General features: G+C 46.0%; 1 protein-coding gene across 1 annotated transcript in view; it reads left to right on the top strand.

The window, feature by feature from the left end:
• DNAJC11 (DnaJ heat shock protein family (Hsp40) member C11) overlaps positions 1-14319 on the top strand; it is a 71411-nt gene that overhangs the window by 7732 nt on the left and 49360 nt on the right. Inside the window, exons 2-3 of the mRNA XM_056865104.1 lie at positions 6442-6571; positions 10398-10471. Coding sequence (XP_056721082.1) covers positions 6442-6571; positions 10398-10471 — 204 coding nt within the window. The remainder of the gene's footprint in view (positions 1-6441; positions 6572-10397; positions 10472-14319) is intronic.

Raw genomic sequence — 14319 nt, 5'->3', positions numbered from 1 at the left:
TAAAACAAGATCCAAGCAGTTCTAGAGTGGGTGTGAGATGTTCACAACCAGCTATAGTAGAATAGAATAAACATCAGATCTAATGCAGGATGAAATAAGATAGTAGAACCAATTAACATCTGTAAGTAGGGTTGCCAACCTCTGGATGGTGGCTGGAGATCTGCTATTACAACTGATCTCCAGGCGATGGAGATCAGTTCACCTGGAGAAAGTGGCCACTTTGGAAGGTGCGCTGTATGGCACTACACCCCACTGAAGCCCCTCCCCTCTCAAAACCCTGCCCTCCTCAGGCTCCACCCACAAAATCTCCAGGTATTTCACAACCCAGAGCTGGCAACCCTAGGGGATGGGTTATGCAAGACATTAGTACCTATGGGAATCCAAGGTCCTTGTTAAGCCCTTAAGGCTACATTGTCTTGAATTTGTGAATGAATTCTGGTTTATCACTTCTGTGTTGTTTGATCCTACTTGTGAAGTTATTTTGGGGGAGGCTACTAACCTTTAAAGCAGTAACTGTAGGTCCTGGAAGGTCAAAATGTTCCCCTACTCTGGTTTATGAACATTGTGGTTTTTAATGTCAGATTTGTGTGTCCATTTATTCTTTTGTGTAGGGATTGTCTAATGTATAAAGTAAAAGGACCAACACATGATGGCATATATTCACTAATCAATTGATCTGTCAGTGATAACATGACTGCTGTTATAAAATTTGGGCAGCTTCTGATGGGACAAAGGATGAAAATGATTGCTGTTAAGGAAAGGGTGTACTTTGTCTTGACATGTTCTGCTATAGTTTTATGAGAAAAGATGTCAGTTCCCAGAGTGCTGTAGTGTCAGAGAGGATGTGTAGGCAAAATGCTTTGTCAAGGTGATGCTCTTTATAGCTATTAATTTAGGTTCCATTCAGAACATGGGAAAAAACATGTTTATTAAATGGGAAAAACCAGTGTTGTTGGAAGAGATGTGGGAGAGGGTAGCTTCCGTGATTCCCAGAAGATTTGCCAACCATAATGAAAACTTAAAATATATGTGAATTGAGAAATGGGACTTGTCAGTGTCCTTTTAAAATAGAAGGGAGTTATGACAGATCATTTAATTGGGTAGCTCATAAATCAAGATTGAGCCCGTGTGCGGCTTCTGTGCGATTCTAGTCAGGAATGCTGAGTTCAGGGATGGGATTTCAAGTGATAATTGCTTCTCCCATCTCTGAAATACTTCAGAAGAATCCCTGCAAAACCAAGTGGTTATTTTTTTGTTAATGCTGTAGCAGTTTTGTGGCCCGGTCCTGAGGCGGTGTATGGTTCACCAGCCTTCCAGCATTTTAGTGGCTTAGCACTTCCTGCACCAGGGGTGTCAAACACTCAGAGGGAGCTATTGAAGTGAGACAGATCCTACCTGCACAGCTCCACCCCTTCCCCCTGGTTTTGTCGTTGGGTATGCTAAGGTTATGGAGCAAAGGAACTGGCTTGTAGATATAGTATCATTTGTAGGATCCCTCTGTTCCTCCCAGTTTCTCAGATCTCTTGACAGTGAAGGATAGTCTACAGGGTCAGTTGGGAGACCCTTTCTGCAGCTGGGGAATCCTACCGCAAGGCACACAAAAATAATTCTGACCCATAACTGATTTTGCTTCTCAAAAGTTGAGGAATTCTGCACCGACCCTAAGCCAGGTTTCCTTTGTCTTTGTTTCCACCATTTGGAGCTTTTGTAGGGCAAAGCCAATTCTGAAGTGCACTGGCTAATTTGAAAATAATAGGTTGCTAAACTTTATGGGCTTGGGAGGAGAGGAAGAGGACGACACTTAACACCCGGTCTCTGACAATTTGCTAGAATGTGACCATTTAATCTGTAATAGATGTACATCCTGCTAAGATGTAACTAGATGATTGAGATGTGAAATGAATGTGCTTAATCCTCCGAATAGCACGATGGCGCGCCTCTTAATTTTGCCTTGAGTTTGAGTAATAAGAATATAACTTAAAATATCATTATTAGTGACTTATATATCTCATTACAATTTGAAATGTTGTCAGTATTTTCTGCGGTGGCTGGAGAGGGGTTATCACTCATGAAATATTGAACCAATGACCTTAGTGATTCACTTATGATGAAAGGCCCAATCTAACGTTTTATTGAACATGATATTTGTGAAAAATGGAACTGCTCATTTCTATTACTTAATCAATAGCACATTAAGCCATTTATCATTAATTTGATTAAAGAAGGTCATTGCCGGCTGGAAATTCCACTCCCTTCTCATCTACTTTAATTCTAATAACCAAGCAAGTGGAAAGAGATAGCGGAAAGTTAAAAAAAATTACTCCTTTGCTGGGCTGTGTGTCTTTAGGAAGCTGGGCAGGTATACTTGATTCCTCTGACATTGAAGTAGGAACTAAATAAGAAGCAGAAGAAAGCTGTTGGTTGCAGCAACTTGTCTCCAGAAATGGTTCAAGTCCGACTTTAATATAAGTTTTTGCACGCCAGCAACCTGCCTTGTATTCCCCCCACCTATAAACTCTGTTTGTTCTTGAGAGAGGATTAGCATTATATGTGAATTGCCCTGACCTTTTGTTTCTGAGATAAACAGCTGGGCAAACCTCTGCATTGATGAAAAGGAATTAAGACTTCTCCCTCACCCTGGGGATTTTTGTTTGTTTTTTGCCGTAGGCCTATAAAATAAGTTCTTGGAATGCCTTTGTTTAAAATTTGGCTTAAGTCTCTGTCTTTGCAAGATAATCTCTCTACCTCTTTGCCGCCTTTTTTCAGTCTTCTGCTTTCTTGATTACAATGAATCTCAAGGAACCTGGCTGGGGTTCCTGAGACTGTTTTAATCAATGGACATTTTTTTACAGCTTGAGACTTAGCACCCTTAACCTGTGCCCAGAAGAGTGGTTAACCTGGCTCGTGTCTGCCCTGGCTGGCAGCAGGTCTCTCAGATCTCTGGCTGAGGTCTTTCCCAGCCTTGATCTCATCGGTGCACTGAGAAAGGAACCTTTCCCAGTGTCAGCAAGAGCGTCCAGTCGAGCCCCGGATAAGCAGGCTCCATGTCTCCTTCCCACCCCCCACCCCCCACCCTTCTCATTCCTTTGATCGCCAGGCATTAGCGTTTCAATAGAGATCCGATGTGAGATCTCTGGCGGAACTATGCCTGGGAGCCCGGAGATCTAGTCAATTTCACCAGGAGGTTTAGTAGAGGCAAATCACCGCTTCCTTATTGTCACCTTGTATCCTTTCACATTCAAAACAACTCTGCTGCATCTCACCCTTTCATGTCCTACCATTGATGTAACCAAATGTCTTGTACGTTCCCTATAAAGATGACCAGTATTTCCCCAACCTGTATTCTGACCTTAAGTTTGAATAGACATGCTGAACCCGTTTGCTTTCTTAATAAAACTTTAAACTCTCTGCAACGTCCGGAGGGAAGTTTGCTATTACTGAGATGCAACGAGGTACTGAAGTCTGACACCCGGGCATACTCATCTCTACACTCACATAAGAACATAAGGAAAGCCATACTGGATCAGACCAAGGCCAGTCAAGTCCAGCAGTCTGTTCACACAGGGGCCAACCAGGGGCCTCTAGGAAGCCCACAAACAAGACGACTGCAGCAGCATTGTCATGCCTGTGTTCCACAGCACCTAATGTAATAGGCATGCTCACCATTAGGAAATGTTTCCTAATGTTCAACCGAAACCAACCTTCCCGTAACTCAAGCCTGTTGGATCTAGTCTTGCCTTCTGGAGTATCAGGGAAATGAGTTTTTGCCCTCTTCATGAAACACCATTTCAAGTATTTGAAGAATGTGATCTTTTCCTCTCTCCCTGCCCAGCTTTCTCCAGGCTAAACATACCCAGTTTATTTGACCTTCCTTCATATAGCTTGTTTCCCCAGACTCCCAGTCATCTTCACTGAACCTGTTCTGGTTTGTCAACGTCTCTCTTAAAATGTGGCACCCGACACTGCTCATGGTATTCCAGATGAGGCCTGACTGGCACTGAGTGAAACTGTTGCTTTAGCCTTGTGGTTCATCTCTGCCCAATGCCCTGTTGTGAGAGATCAGCCAAAGCCTTCATCCCATCACAGGAAAGTCAGAGCATGGCGAGAGGTGTCCTCAATGGCCGGCTATTGAGACTTGAACCCTGACAGAGCCTTGGACTCCTGTCCTGAGCAATGATGGACACCGCGTCAGCCAAAGGAGGAAGCGGGGACCAGCCACTAGGTCTAAGTGGGCCATAACTGCCCTGTGGTGCAGAGTGGTAAGCTGCAGTCCAAACTCTTCTCACGACCTGAGTTCGATCCCGACGGAAGTCGTTTCAAGAAGCCGGCTCAAGGTTGACTCAGCCTTCCATCCTTCCGAGGTCGGTAAAATGAGTACCCAGCTTGCCGGGGGTACAGTGTAGATGACTGGGGAAGGCACTAGCAAACCACCCCGTAAACATAGTCTGCCTAGTAAATGTCGGGATGTGATAAGAACATGAGAAAGGCCCTGCTGGATCAGACCAAGGCCCATCAAGTCCAGCAGTATGTTCACACAGTGGCCAACCAGGTGCCTCTAGGAAGCCACAAACAAGACGACTGCAGCAGCACCATCCTGCCTGTGTTCCACTGCACCCAAAATAATAGGCATGCTCCTCTGATACTAGAGAGAATAGGTATGCAGCATGACTAGTATCCATTCTAACTAATAGCCATGAATACCCCTCTCCTCCATGAATATGTCCACTCCCCTCTTAAAGCCCTCCAAGCTGGCAGCCCTCACCACATCCTGGGGCAGTGATGTCACCCCATGGGTCAGGAATGACCCGGTGCTTGTACAGGGGACTACCTTTACCTTTTTAACTGTTATAAAGGCTTCTGAGTCAGGCTTGTTGCCTTGTCCAGACAGTTGTGGGACTCATTTTTGCTAGTTATGGGTTGCCTTCGCCTTCTTCTCCCTCTTCTTTTGTCTCGTCAGCATTTTGGCCAGGCCCCAAAGGGCTAATTTAGGAGCACCCCAAAGACTTGGATATGTCTACTGGGATGTTGGAGTTTTCTTAATGCCAGACTTCAGCCCCCCTGCCACAGCCCTTTCTGTATCTCAGAATGTTTTTGAAAGGTGTCTTCATTTTGTTATAGAATAGTTGTGGTGGGGTGCTATGAGACACAAGATTACAGCCTCTCATGGGAGTTTGCAGTGAAATTCTTCAGATCCTTCCCTGTGCATGCTTGCTCCCTGGTTCTTCCAGATGCTACGAGACAGAAAGCATTTTTTAAAAAGGTGCAGCATTCTTTCTGAGCAAAATAAACAGCACGAAGAGGGTCTGCTACCCTTCTCTGCCCAGGTTGAGCTGGTGAATCCTGAAATGTAGTCAGTGACATGTTCTGTTATGCTGGGGTGGCAGAGCATGATCTGTGATTGAAATCTTACTTTGCCGGATCAGCCTTGCAGGGAAGTCGGTGAATGTTTCTAGGCCTGCCTGACCACAGATTCAAAAGAGGAAGAGTTGGTTTTTATATGCCGACTTTTTCTGCCACTAAAGGGAGAATCAAACCGGCTTGCAATCACCTTCCTTTTCCCTCCCCACAACAGACACCCTGTGAGGTAGGTGAGGATGAGAGAGCTGTGACTAGCCCAAGGTCACCCAGCTGGCTTCATGTGTAGGAGTGGGGAAACAAAAAGCAGATTGTTTTATGCAACCCTCCACCCTACTGTTTTCTTTTTTGCCATCAAGTCACAGCTGACTTATGGCAAACCCATTGGGTTTTCAAGTCAAGAAACCTTTGGAGGTGGTTTGCCATTGCCTGCCTCCACAGCATACCCCTGGTATTCCTTGGAGGTCTCCCATCCAAATGCTAGCCAGGGTCAGGGCTGAAAATATGTGGCTGGCCCAAGGTCACCCAGCAAGCTTCCATGGCACAAGCGGGGACTTGAACCTGGGTTTCCCAGGGCCATGTCTGACACCTTAACCACTACACCATGCTGGCTCTCATCACCCTATCTCCCTCTCCTCCCCCCAAAAAAGAAGCTCCCATGAAGCTTCCAAAGCTGGTAAGTCTTAGTTGCCACTGGTAACAGATCACCTGCATTAGTTGGCTTTAGCCAAGCCATTCTTTTCTCCAGTGTGCCCCCAAACTGGGGGGGGGGGTCATTGTTCTGGCTGAACTTGTGGGGGCTCTTGAGAGTACTACAGAGAGAATTAATGCGAATGGCTTTAAATGCTAAAATGATCTGTGCCAAAGCTTAATAATAATACCGACGTGCATAACTGATGGTTTTATTACACTGTGCTGTGTGGGGGGAAAGCCCAACTAAAACACCGTTTCATTATGCTCCCCGTTTAGTAGCACGAAATGCGCTGGAGTGTGTCTGATGGGTTGCTGTTTCAGGGCAGATTCTGAAGATGATAGCGACTTAACTGCATTGATTGTGCTATAATTGGATTTCTTTTCTTCTTCCAGGCCTCTCAGGAAGAGCTGAAAGCCGCCTATCGCAGGCTGTGCATGTTGTACCATCCAGACAAGCACAGAGACCCGGAGCTTAAAAGGCAGGCCGAGCAGCTCTTTAACCTTCTTCATCAGGCTTATGAAGGTCAGTGCAGGCCTTGGATTTGCAGCTGCTGTCGGTCCAGCCGCCGATATTGGCTTTTCTAGCTGGCACGTCTTAGAGTCCAGAGAGTGAAGTTCCCCCCTACCCTCCCCTTTAGAGGTGACAGTTGATTTTTTTTTTTTTTGCACTTCTCATTCCTGAGAATCGATGCTTGAACTATAAGTATTTGCCAAATGAGGTGAAAACTTTTGTGTGTTTGGGGAATACCCGATACGCAACTAAATAAGAGTCTGCTTGGACAGTCTTGTATTTTGAATACAGTCTGGAGGAGCCTGGGACTGGTCACCACACCTAAAAAAAGGAAATTGCAGAGCTTGAGAAGGTGCAGAAAAGAGCAACCAAAATGATCAGGGGACTAGAGCAACTGCCCTATGAGGAGTGGTTAAAACGCTTAGGGCTGTTTGGCCTGGAAAGAAGGTGGTTAAGGGGAGACATGATAGAGGTCTATAAAATTATGCATGGTTTGGAGAGAGTGGACAGGGAGAAGCTTTTCTCCGACTCTTGTAATACTAGAACGTGAGATCATCTGCTGAAGCGGGAGGGTGAGAGATTCAAAACTGATAAAAGGAAATATTTCTTTACACAACGCATAGTTAACTTGTGGAACTCCCTGTCCAGGATGTGGTGATGGCTGCCAACTTGGAAGGCTTTAAGAGGGGAGCTGGACTTGATGGGCCTTGGCCTGATCCAGCATGGCTTTTCTTATGTTCTTACAAGCATGTCTATTATATTAGGTGCTTAAGACCACAGGCAGGATGCTGCTGCAGTTGTCTTGCTTGTGGGCTTCCTAGAGGCCCCTGGTTAGCCACCATGTGAACAGACTGCTGGACTTGATGGGCCTTGGTCTGATCCAGCAGGGCTTTTCTGATGTTCTTATGACTTAGCCATCTTGTAAGCCTGCAAACGGTATCCTTCCTGTTATTAGGTTGCCTGTCCTGGAAGGCGAGAAGTGCAGGAGGAGCTGTGCTCCTTCCTTAGGCAGCGCTCAATCTGTTCTTCCTTTTGAAGCAGGTTAGCTCTGTCTTTAGCTGTCACTGTTCATGCTCTGTTCAAATGGAGCTGCTGCTAACTTGGATGCAGGTGGGGCAGAAACAGTTCCCTCGTCCAGTAGTCCCAAGGTTTCAACAAATGGTATCAGCAGACCTCCATATACCACAAATCATGATCGTCAACCTTTATTACAGTCCACAACCCGCACAGTACCACATATCAGCCATGGGTGTTGCTGTTGGGGAAGGCAGGTTTTGAAGAAGAGTTGGTTTTTATACCCCACTTTTCTCTACCTTAAGGAGTCTCAAAGCGTCTTACAATCACAATCCCCTCCTCTCCCCACAACAGACACTTTGTGAGATAGGTGGGGCTGAGAGAGTTCAGAGAGAACTGTGACTGGCCCAAGGTTACCCAGCAGGCTTCTTGTGGAGGACTGGGGAAACCAACGTGGTTCACCAGATTAGAGTCCACCGCTGTTAACCACTACACCGGCATGGTGTAGTGGTTAAGAGCGGTGGTTTGGAGTGGTGGACTCTGATCTGAAGAACCGGGTTTGATTCGCCACTCCTCCACATGAGCAGCGGAGGCTAATCTGGTGGACTGGATTTATTTTCCCACTCCTACACACGAAGCCAGCTGGGTGACCTTGGGCAAGTCACACTCTGTTGTGGGGAGGGGAAGGGAAGGTGACTGTAAGCCGGTTTGAGTCTCCCTTAAGTGGTAGAGAAAGTCGGCATATAAAAACCAACTCTTCTTCATTTGTTAGAATCTATGAAAGGAAGTTAGCAGTGAATCCCTTTTTCTTGCGGGCCAACCTGGAACATCTCCAGGGGAGCTGAAGCAACTGGCTGAATCTCAGGAACAGGGGGTAATAGAGTGAGGTGACCCCTAGGCTACTGGGCCAGTTTCCAGGCCCCTCATCCTACACAGCCCCTGGACTTTTATCTATTCTGATCAGCCCAGAGTTCTTCTGTCATAAATGTAGGTTTCTGTTCCCAAGCCTGCTTTTTATAGTCTTGGAGCAGTCCCTAAAGTCAGAAGACTGGGTCCATTAGAGGCCAAAGATATGCCTTGGACCCCGGTGATGACGGTAATAATACCCTTATAAGATAGTTGTAAAATCAAAAGTCTGACACTGTCCACTCGCCATATGGGTTATTATTGTCACACGCCTCCAGTTCTTGGCACCTACCAGATAACAGCACCATGTGTATTGGCAGAATTTTGCAGTCAGGTCACGTCTGTAAGTCATTTAGCCAAGAACACTCTGCAAAGACCTCCATACCATTTGCAAACATTATAACCACAGAGCCCTTCACTAGCTAAATGCCGATGCTGATTCAGGTTGACCCTTGGCAAAAAAAAAAAAAAAAAAAGCAGCATAGAAAGGTACTCAGATTGATACAGGGGATCTGTCATGGACTTTGGCTGGAAATCAAGACCTCCTGACTCCCAGTTGAGTGCTGTGAGCCCAGCAGCATCCTTCCGCCCTAATCTAGGGCCTTATTGTGAACGCCAGACTCCCTGGTGAGTTTTTTTGGCACGGGATGCAAAGATGATGTGTAATCAGAGAACAGGGACACCAGGTTTTTTCCCCCCATGTCGCGTAGACAGAAGTTCATGATCTGTAAAGGAAATTTTAAAAAGATCCAACTGTGTCAGCACTGAAATTGTCATCCGAAGGAGTCATAACTGTAAGTGCTTCCCATCAAGCTGGTTTTGCTTTCTGTGAGGGATTATAGCCGAGATGAGAATTTCTTCCACCAGAGAAAGCATGGGCTATAATTCATTCGAGAGGCTGTTTGTGAAGCTCTGCATGCAATTCTCCTATAATTAGACTAACTAAGTATCGCGGAAGATGCTCTTCTCCGAAATAAAGACTTTTTCCAATCTCCTATAAAAGCTTATCTTGTATCTCGGTTTAAAGGGTTTTTTGCTGAAAATTTAGACGTTAATGGCCTCTGGAAAACTCGGAGTGTGCTGGGTGATGAATCTGCATCTCTGAAATAATGTGATCTCACCAGATTTTTAGTTCTGCAGTCGTAGGCAGATGGACCGGAGTGCATTTCCGCTAAGGTTTTGATTGAAACGGTTGCCCTCCTGTTTATATTCCGTTATCTGGGTTTGGCTGAATGAATCTTGCATGCGTGTGAATTATTGATAGTTTGTTTGCAGCATTTTTGGAGATTTGGGGCGAAGCAAATAAAAACTTAAGCGAATTAGGAACTGGCCAGATTTTTTTTTCTGCAGCGAAAACTGCAGCAGCAGCAGACTTGTCGCCCAGCGGTTTGGCCCAGAGGGGAAGCTAAAGCGAAATGGTGAATAAATGATTTCTTATTAAATCCCAGAGATTAGCTAAAGAAATTTGGCTCCGGTGTTTTCTGAATGGTCAGCATTTCTTTCCTCCCATTAGGCTTGAACGTGGGTGGAATCATTTACAGCGTTCTTAATTAGGCCTTGGGATGCATGGGAACGATCTTTGAAGGGGGAGAGAAAAAGCCAAGGGAGAACCTAAAATGGGTGAGGGTTGGGGAAGGGGAACTCTTCACCTGTTGGCAAAACCGCCTTTTGAGAAACCAGCTCCAGAGTGCACTCAGAGCTCACCGCACGGCTGCTTTCACACGCTGAAGTGTATGCACTCAGGAAGGTAAATCGGTGAACGTGACAAGTGTTTTCAAACAAGCGTACACTTGGCACTCAGCCAGGACTGGCTGTGGGTTCTTGTTGATCTGGTTTGACGTGAAGCGTGGTGCGCTTCTGCTTGAACTCCGCCTTGGATGCTGCAGGCTCTGAATGTTGTCTTGGTTTTACTTTTCAGTGCTTAGTGACCCACAGACAAGAGCCATCTATGACATATATGGGAAGAGAGGCCTCGAAATGGAAGGATGGGAGGTAAGAAACATGCGTCTGGAAGGAACCTCATCTCCCCCCCCCCAGCTTGTGCTGCTCATGTTCTAATAAGTCACCATGCACACTCAATAATCTCTGGGCCAACGGTCTCATTAGGACCAGGAAGGAACTGTGCTCCTGAACAAGGCAGTGCTTGACCGTCTGTTTTGCAGACTGGAAAAGTCCATCCTGCCCTGTGCTCTCCAACCTGGGCATCAGACAGCTTTCGCTTAAACTAAGAAAATCTGTCAAGGGGGAGTCTTAATTTGTCCAATATATTATATGTGTATGAAGAGATCTTATACAGGCTGAGACCATTGGTCTGTCTAGCTCAGCATCCTCCTCTGACTGCATGGCTCTCTAGGCAGAGAAAGATCTGTCCTGGAGCCTGCTGGGTCCTTTTTCTGGAGATGCCAGGGACTGAATGACCCTGGGACCTTTTGCATGCAAAGCCTGTACTCTAGAAAGGAGCTGAAGGGAAAGAGAGCAGTCTGCAGGAAAGACATCCTTTCTTCATTGTTCTCCTCTTCTAAAGATTTTTGAAATGAAGCTTGTTTTAAACTCCCTTGATCTGTGGCTGCAATCCTTTTGACACTTGGTAAATACCCCAGTTGAATACTATATTGCCACTCTTTTCTACTACTGCAGACATACTAACACGGCTACTCACTGTGAATTATCTTCAAACTGTGTTGCCCCATATTTCAGTCTCATTCAAGAGGCCTTCCTTACTAGCCTTTCCCACAGACTGCCGAGAGTCAGCATACACAATCATTATGTTTTCTGTTCCTAGAATGTACCACTTCAGACTTTCAGGAATTGGAGTCAGCATTGCATGTTTGAAAATAAAAACAACCAGCTCCCTGCATGTAGAAAAGTAGCCTTTTCTCCTGCCAGGCTAACTTTTTTTTTAATGTGCCTGTAGTTTTTGATATGGAGTAGCCTTCAGGTCTTCAGTCCCCTACCAGCAGCCTGAAGTGGTATAGACTGAAAACTCTACTCCCGGGTATAAAACCAGCTTTTCTTCTTAAGATTTCCTGGCCACCACGAGAAGCTTCAAAAGGTGCTTCAGCCCTAGCAACTTTCACCCTCAAAATTTAAAATTTCCCCACACTTATTTAAGAACCTAACCCATCTTTCTTTCTGCTTCCGGCAGCATTGCCTTCTGCGAGCACTTTGAGGGCAGACTGGCATAAAGTTTTACTTAACCTAGGTGGGGGAAACGTGCTCTGAGGTGAATAGACCACAAGCAGTCCGTTGTCCACTGGTTCCAGGTGGAAACGTGTTGGCGTTCACTTCCGTACCTAGGGTTTGGCAGTGGTGTCAGGGACAGAAATGGTCTCCCTCCCCCAGCTTTTCCAGGAAGAGTGCATTGTGTTCTTCTCCCTTGCCAGATTTTAAGAAGCCGCCTGTTGCTTTTCAAAGGGCAGAGCTAAATGGCAACCCGGGGAAAAAAAACCAACAACAACCCACCACTACAAAATGACATCCTGCAGTCAAGAAAATAAAGAGTGCTTCACTGCTGATAAACGTTCCTTCGAAAACCAGACTTTTAATAAATTGGATTTGTGGTTTAAGAGGCAGAGCGGGCCATCCGAGTTCCCCTCTATCAGAGCTGTACCCTAAGTTCTGATGATGATGATAAAACACGTGGCGAGGCCTTTGCCGAAAGATTAAAAAACAGCCTTTTAGTGCGCGGCATACAAAGCGCCTCCCCAGGTATTAACTTGGAGATGTATTGGGATAATGCGCTGTAGATAAAATGAGCCCATTACTTATACTGTGAAGCCAAATCTAACCAGTGGAGCTCATTTTATGGAGCCGCCATCGGCAGCCTTCAAGGAGTGTTCCTGCAGCTGCTGGATGAATTGTTTAATATACAATCCCGTCCCACTTCAGTAATAGCTTTCACTCTGGGGAGGCAGCGGGTATTACTTTTAAAACAGCTGCCAGTATTTTAAGTGCTATTAAACTCTCTTGCCCTTTGCCTGCTTCCTGTTAAAATGAGTGTAGTTGCTGGTAATAGGTGAACACTGGTGGGGTGGTCCTGGATGTAGCTGCGTTGGGCATGGGTGGGGTGTGTAAGTCCCTTCTCGTCCATTGGCGTTCTTGGTGTATGCTGTGCTTGGGAGCATTTGCACTGGTATCAACTGTTTGTGCAGTTTTCAGAACTGTCTTTCAGGATCATGCGAAAAAGTGGCCAGGCAGATACTACAGCAAGCTCTCAAGCCTGGCACGAAGGCAGTGTTCTTCTGTTCTTAGCGCTTGATATTCATGGTATACTATCCCTGTATATAGAGGCTCTGTGAAGCCAAATCTAACCATGTTAGATTCATATTATGAGAAGAGAAGAGTCACTGAAAAAGACAATCATGCTAGGAAAAGTTGAAGGCAGCAGGTAAAGAGTTTGAAAAGCATCTGCTTGGCATGCAGAAGGTCACAGGTTCAATCCCCGGCATCCCCAGTTATAGGCAAGTAGGTGATGTGAAAGACCTCTGCCTGAGACCCTGGAGAGCCTCTGCCAGTCTGAGTAGACAATGCTGACTTTGATGGAGCAAGGGTCTGATTCAGTATAAGGCAGCTTCATATGTTCTCTAGGGGGGGGACCGTGGCTCAGTGGTAGAGCATCTGTTTGGCATGCAGAAGGTCACAGGTTCAATCCCCGGCATCTCCAGTTACAGGCAAGTAGGTGATATGAAAGACCTCTGCCTGAGACCCTGGAGAACCGCTGCCGGTCTGAGTAGACAATACTGACTTTGATGGACCATGGGTCTGATTCAGTATAAGGCAGCTTCATATGAATATATGTTCAACAAGCGATGGATTGACTCTATATAAAGGAAGCCACAGCTCTCAGTTTGCAAGATCTGAGCAAGGCTGTCAAAGATAGGACGTTTTGGAGGACTTTGATTCATAGGGTCGCCATGAGTTGGAAGCTACTTGACGGCACTTAACACACACACATACACACACACACACACACACATATAGAGGCTCTGGCAAGTAGGGACGTTTGGAGGGTTTTCTTCCAAATGCAGCCCCGACTCCTTCAGGATAATAACAACATTAGAACCAGAGGATACTATTTCAGCTCTGAATTTCCAGCAGTGCCAAGAGCAGGGATTTGGCCAATCAGGGCAACCAATATACTTGTGCTTTTTGCCCTGATTGAGCTGAGACCTGATTTGACTGCATTGTGCTTTTGCAGCTTTCTTTGGAAATTGCCCTGACTTAAAAGAGTCACGTTTTTGTATATTGTTGTAAAATTTGATCTTTCAGGATAGATAGAGAAGAAGAAGAGTTGGTTTTTATATGCCGACTTTCTCTACCACTTAAGGGAGAATCAAACCGGCTTACAATCACCTTCCCCTCCCCACAACAGACACCCTGTGAGGTGGGTGGGGCTGAGAGAACTGTGACTAGCCCAAGGTCACCCAGCTGGCTTCATGTGGAGGAGTGGGGAAACAAATCCAGTTCACCAGATTAGCCTCTGCCGCTCATGTGAAGGAGTGGAGGGTCAAACCCGGTTCTCCAGATCCGGGAAACAAATCCAGTTTGCCAGATTGGCCTCCGCCGCTCATGAGGAGGAGTGGGGAATCAAACCCGGTTCTCCAGATCAGACTCCACCACAGGTAGTCAGAACACTGGCGTTCAGCTAAATCAGACATCAGTGGGATGACCTTTTTCCACTAGCCAATGGAGAACACCCATAAGCCTCCGGGTCACATTCTGTTCTGGCTTCCTAGTGTGGTCTGTTTGTAGCATATCATCTTCATTCTTCCAAAATCTCCTCTCACCCTGCCCCAGGGCTGTAAAACCCAGTACCGAAATAATCCAGATTTTCCACCAAG

Source organism: Euleptes europaea, chromosome 19 (genome assembly GCF_029931775.1).
Source record: "Euleptes europaea isolate rEulEur1 chromosome 19, rEulEur1.hap1, whole genome shotgun sequence".
Lineage (NCBI taxonomy): Eukaryota > Metazoa > Chordata > Lepidosauria > Squamata > Sphaerodactylidae > Euleptes > Euleptes europaea.
The sequence above is the reverse complement of the archived record's forward strand: the minus strand, read 5'-3'. Positions and strand labels throughout refer to the sequence as shown.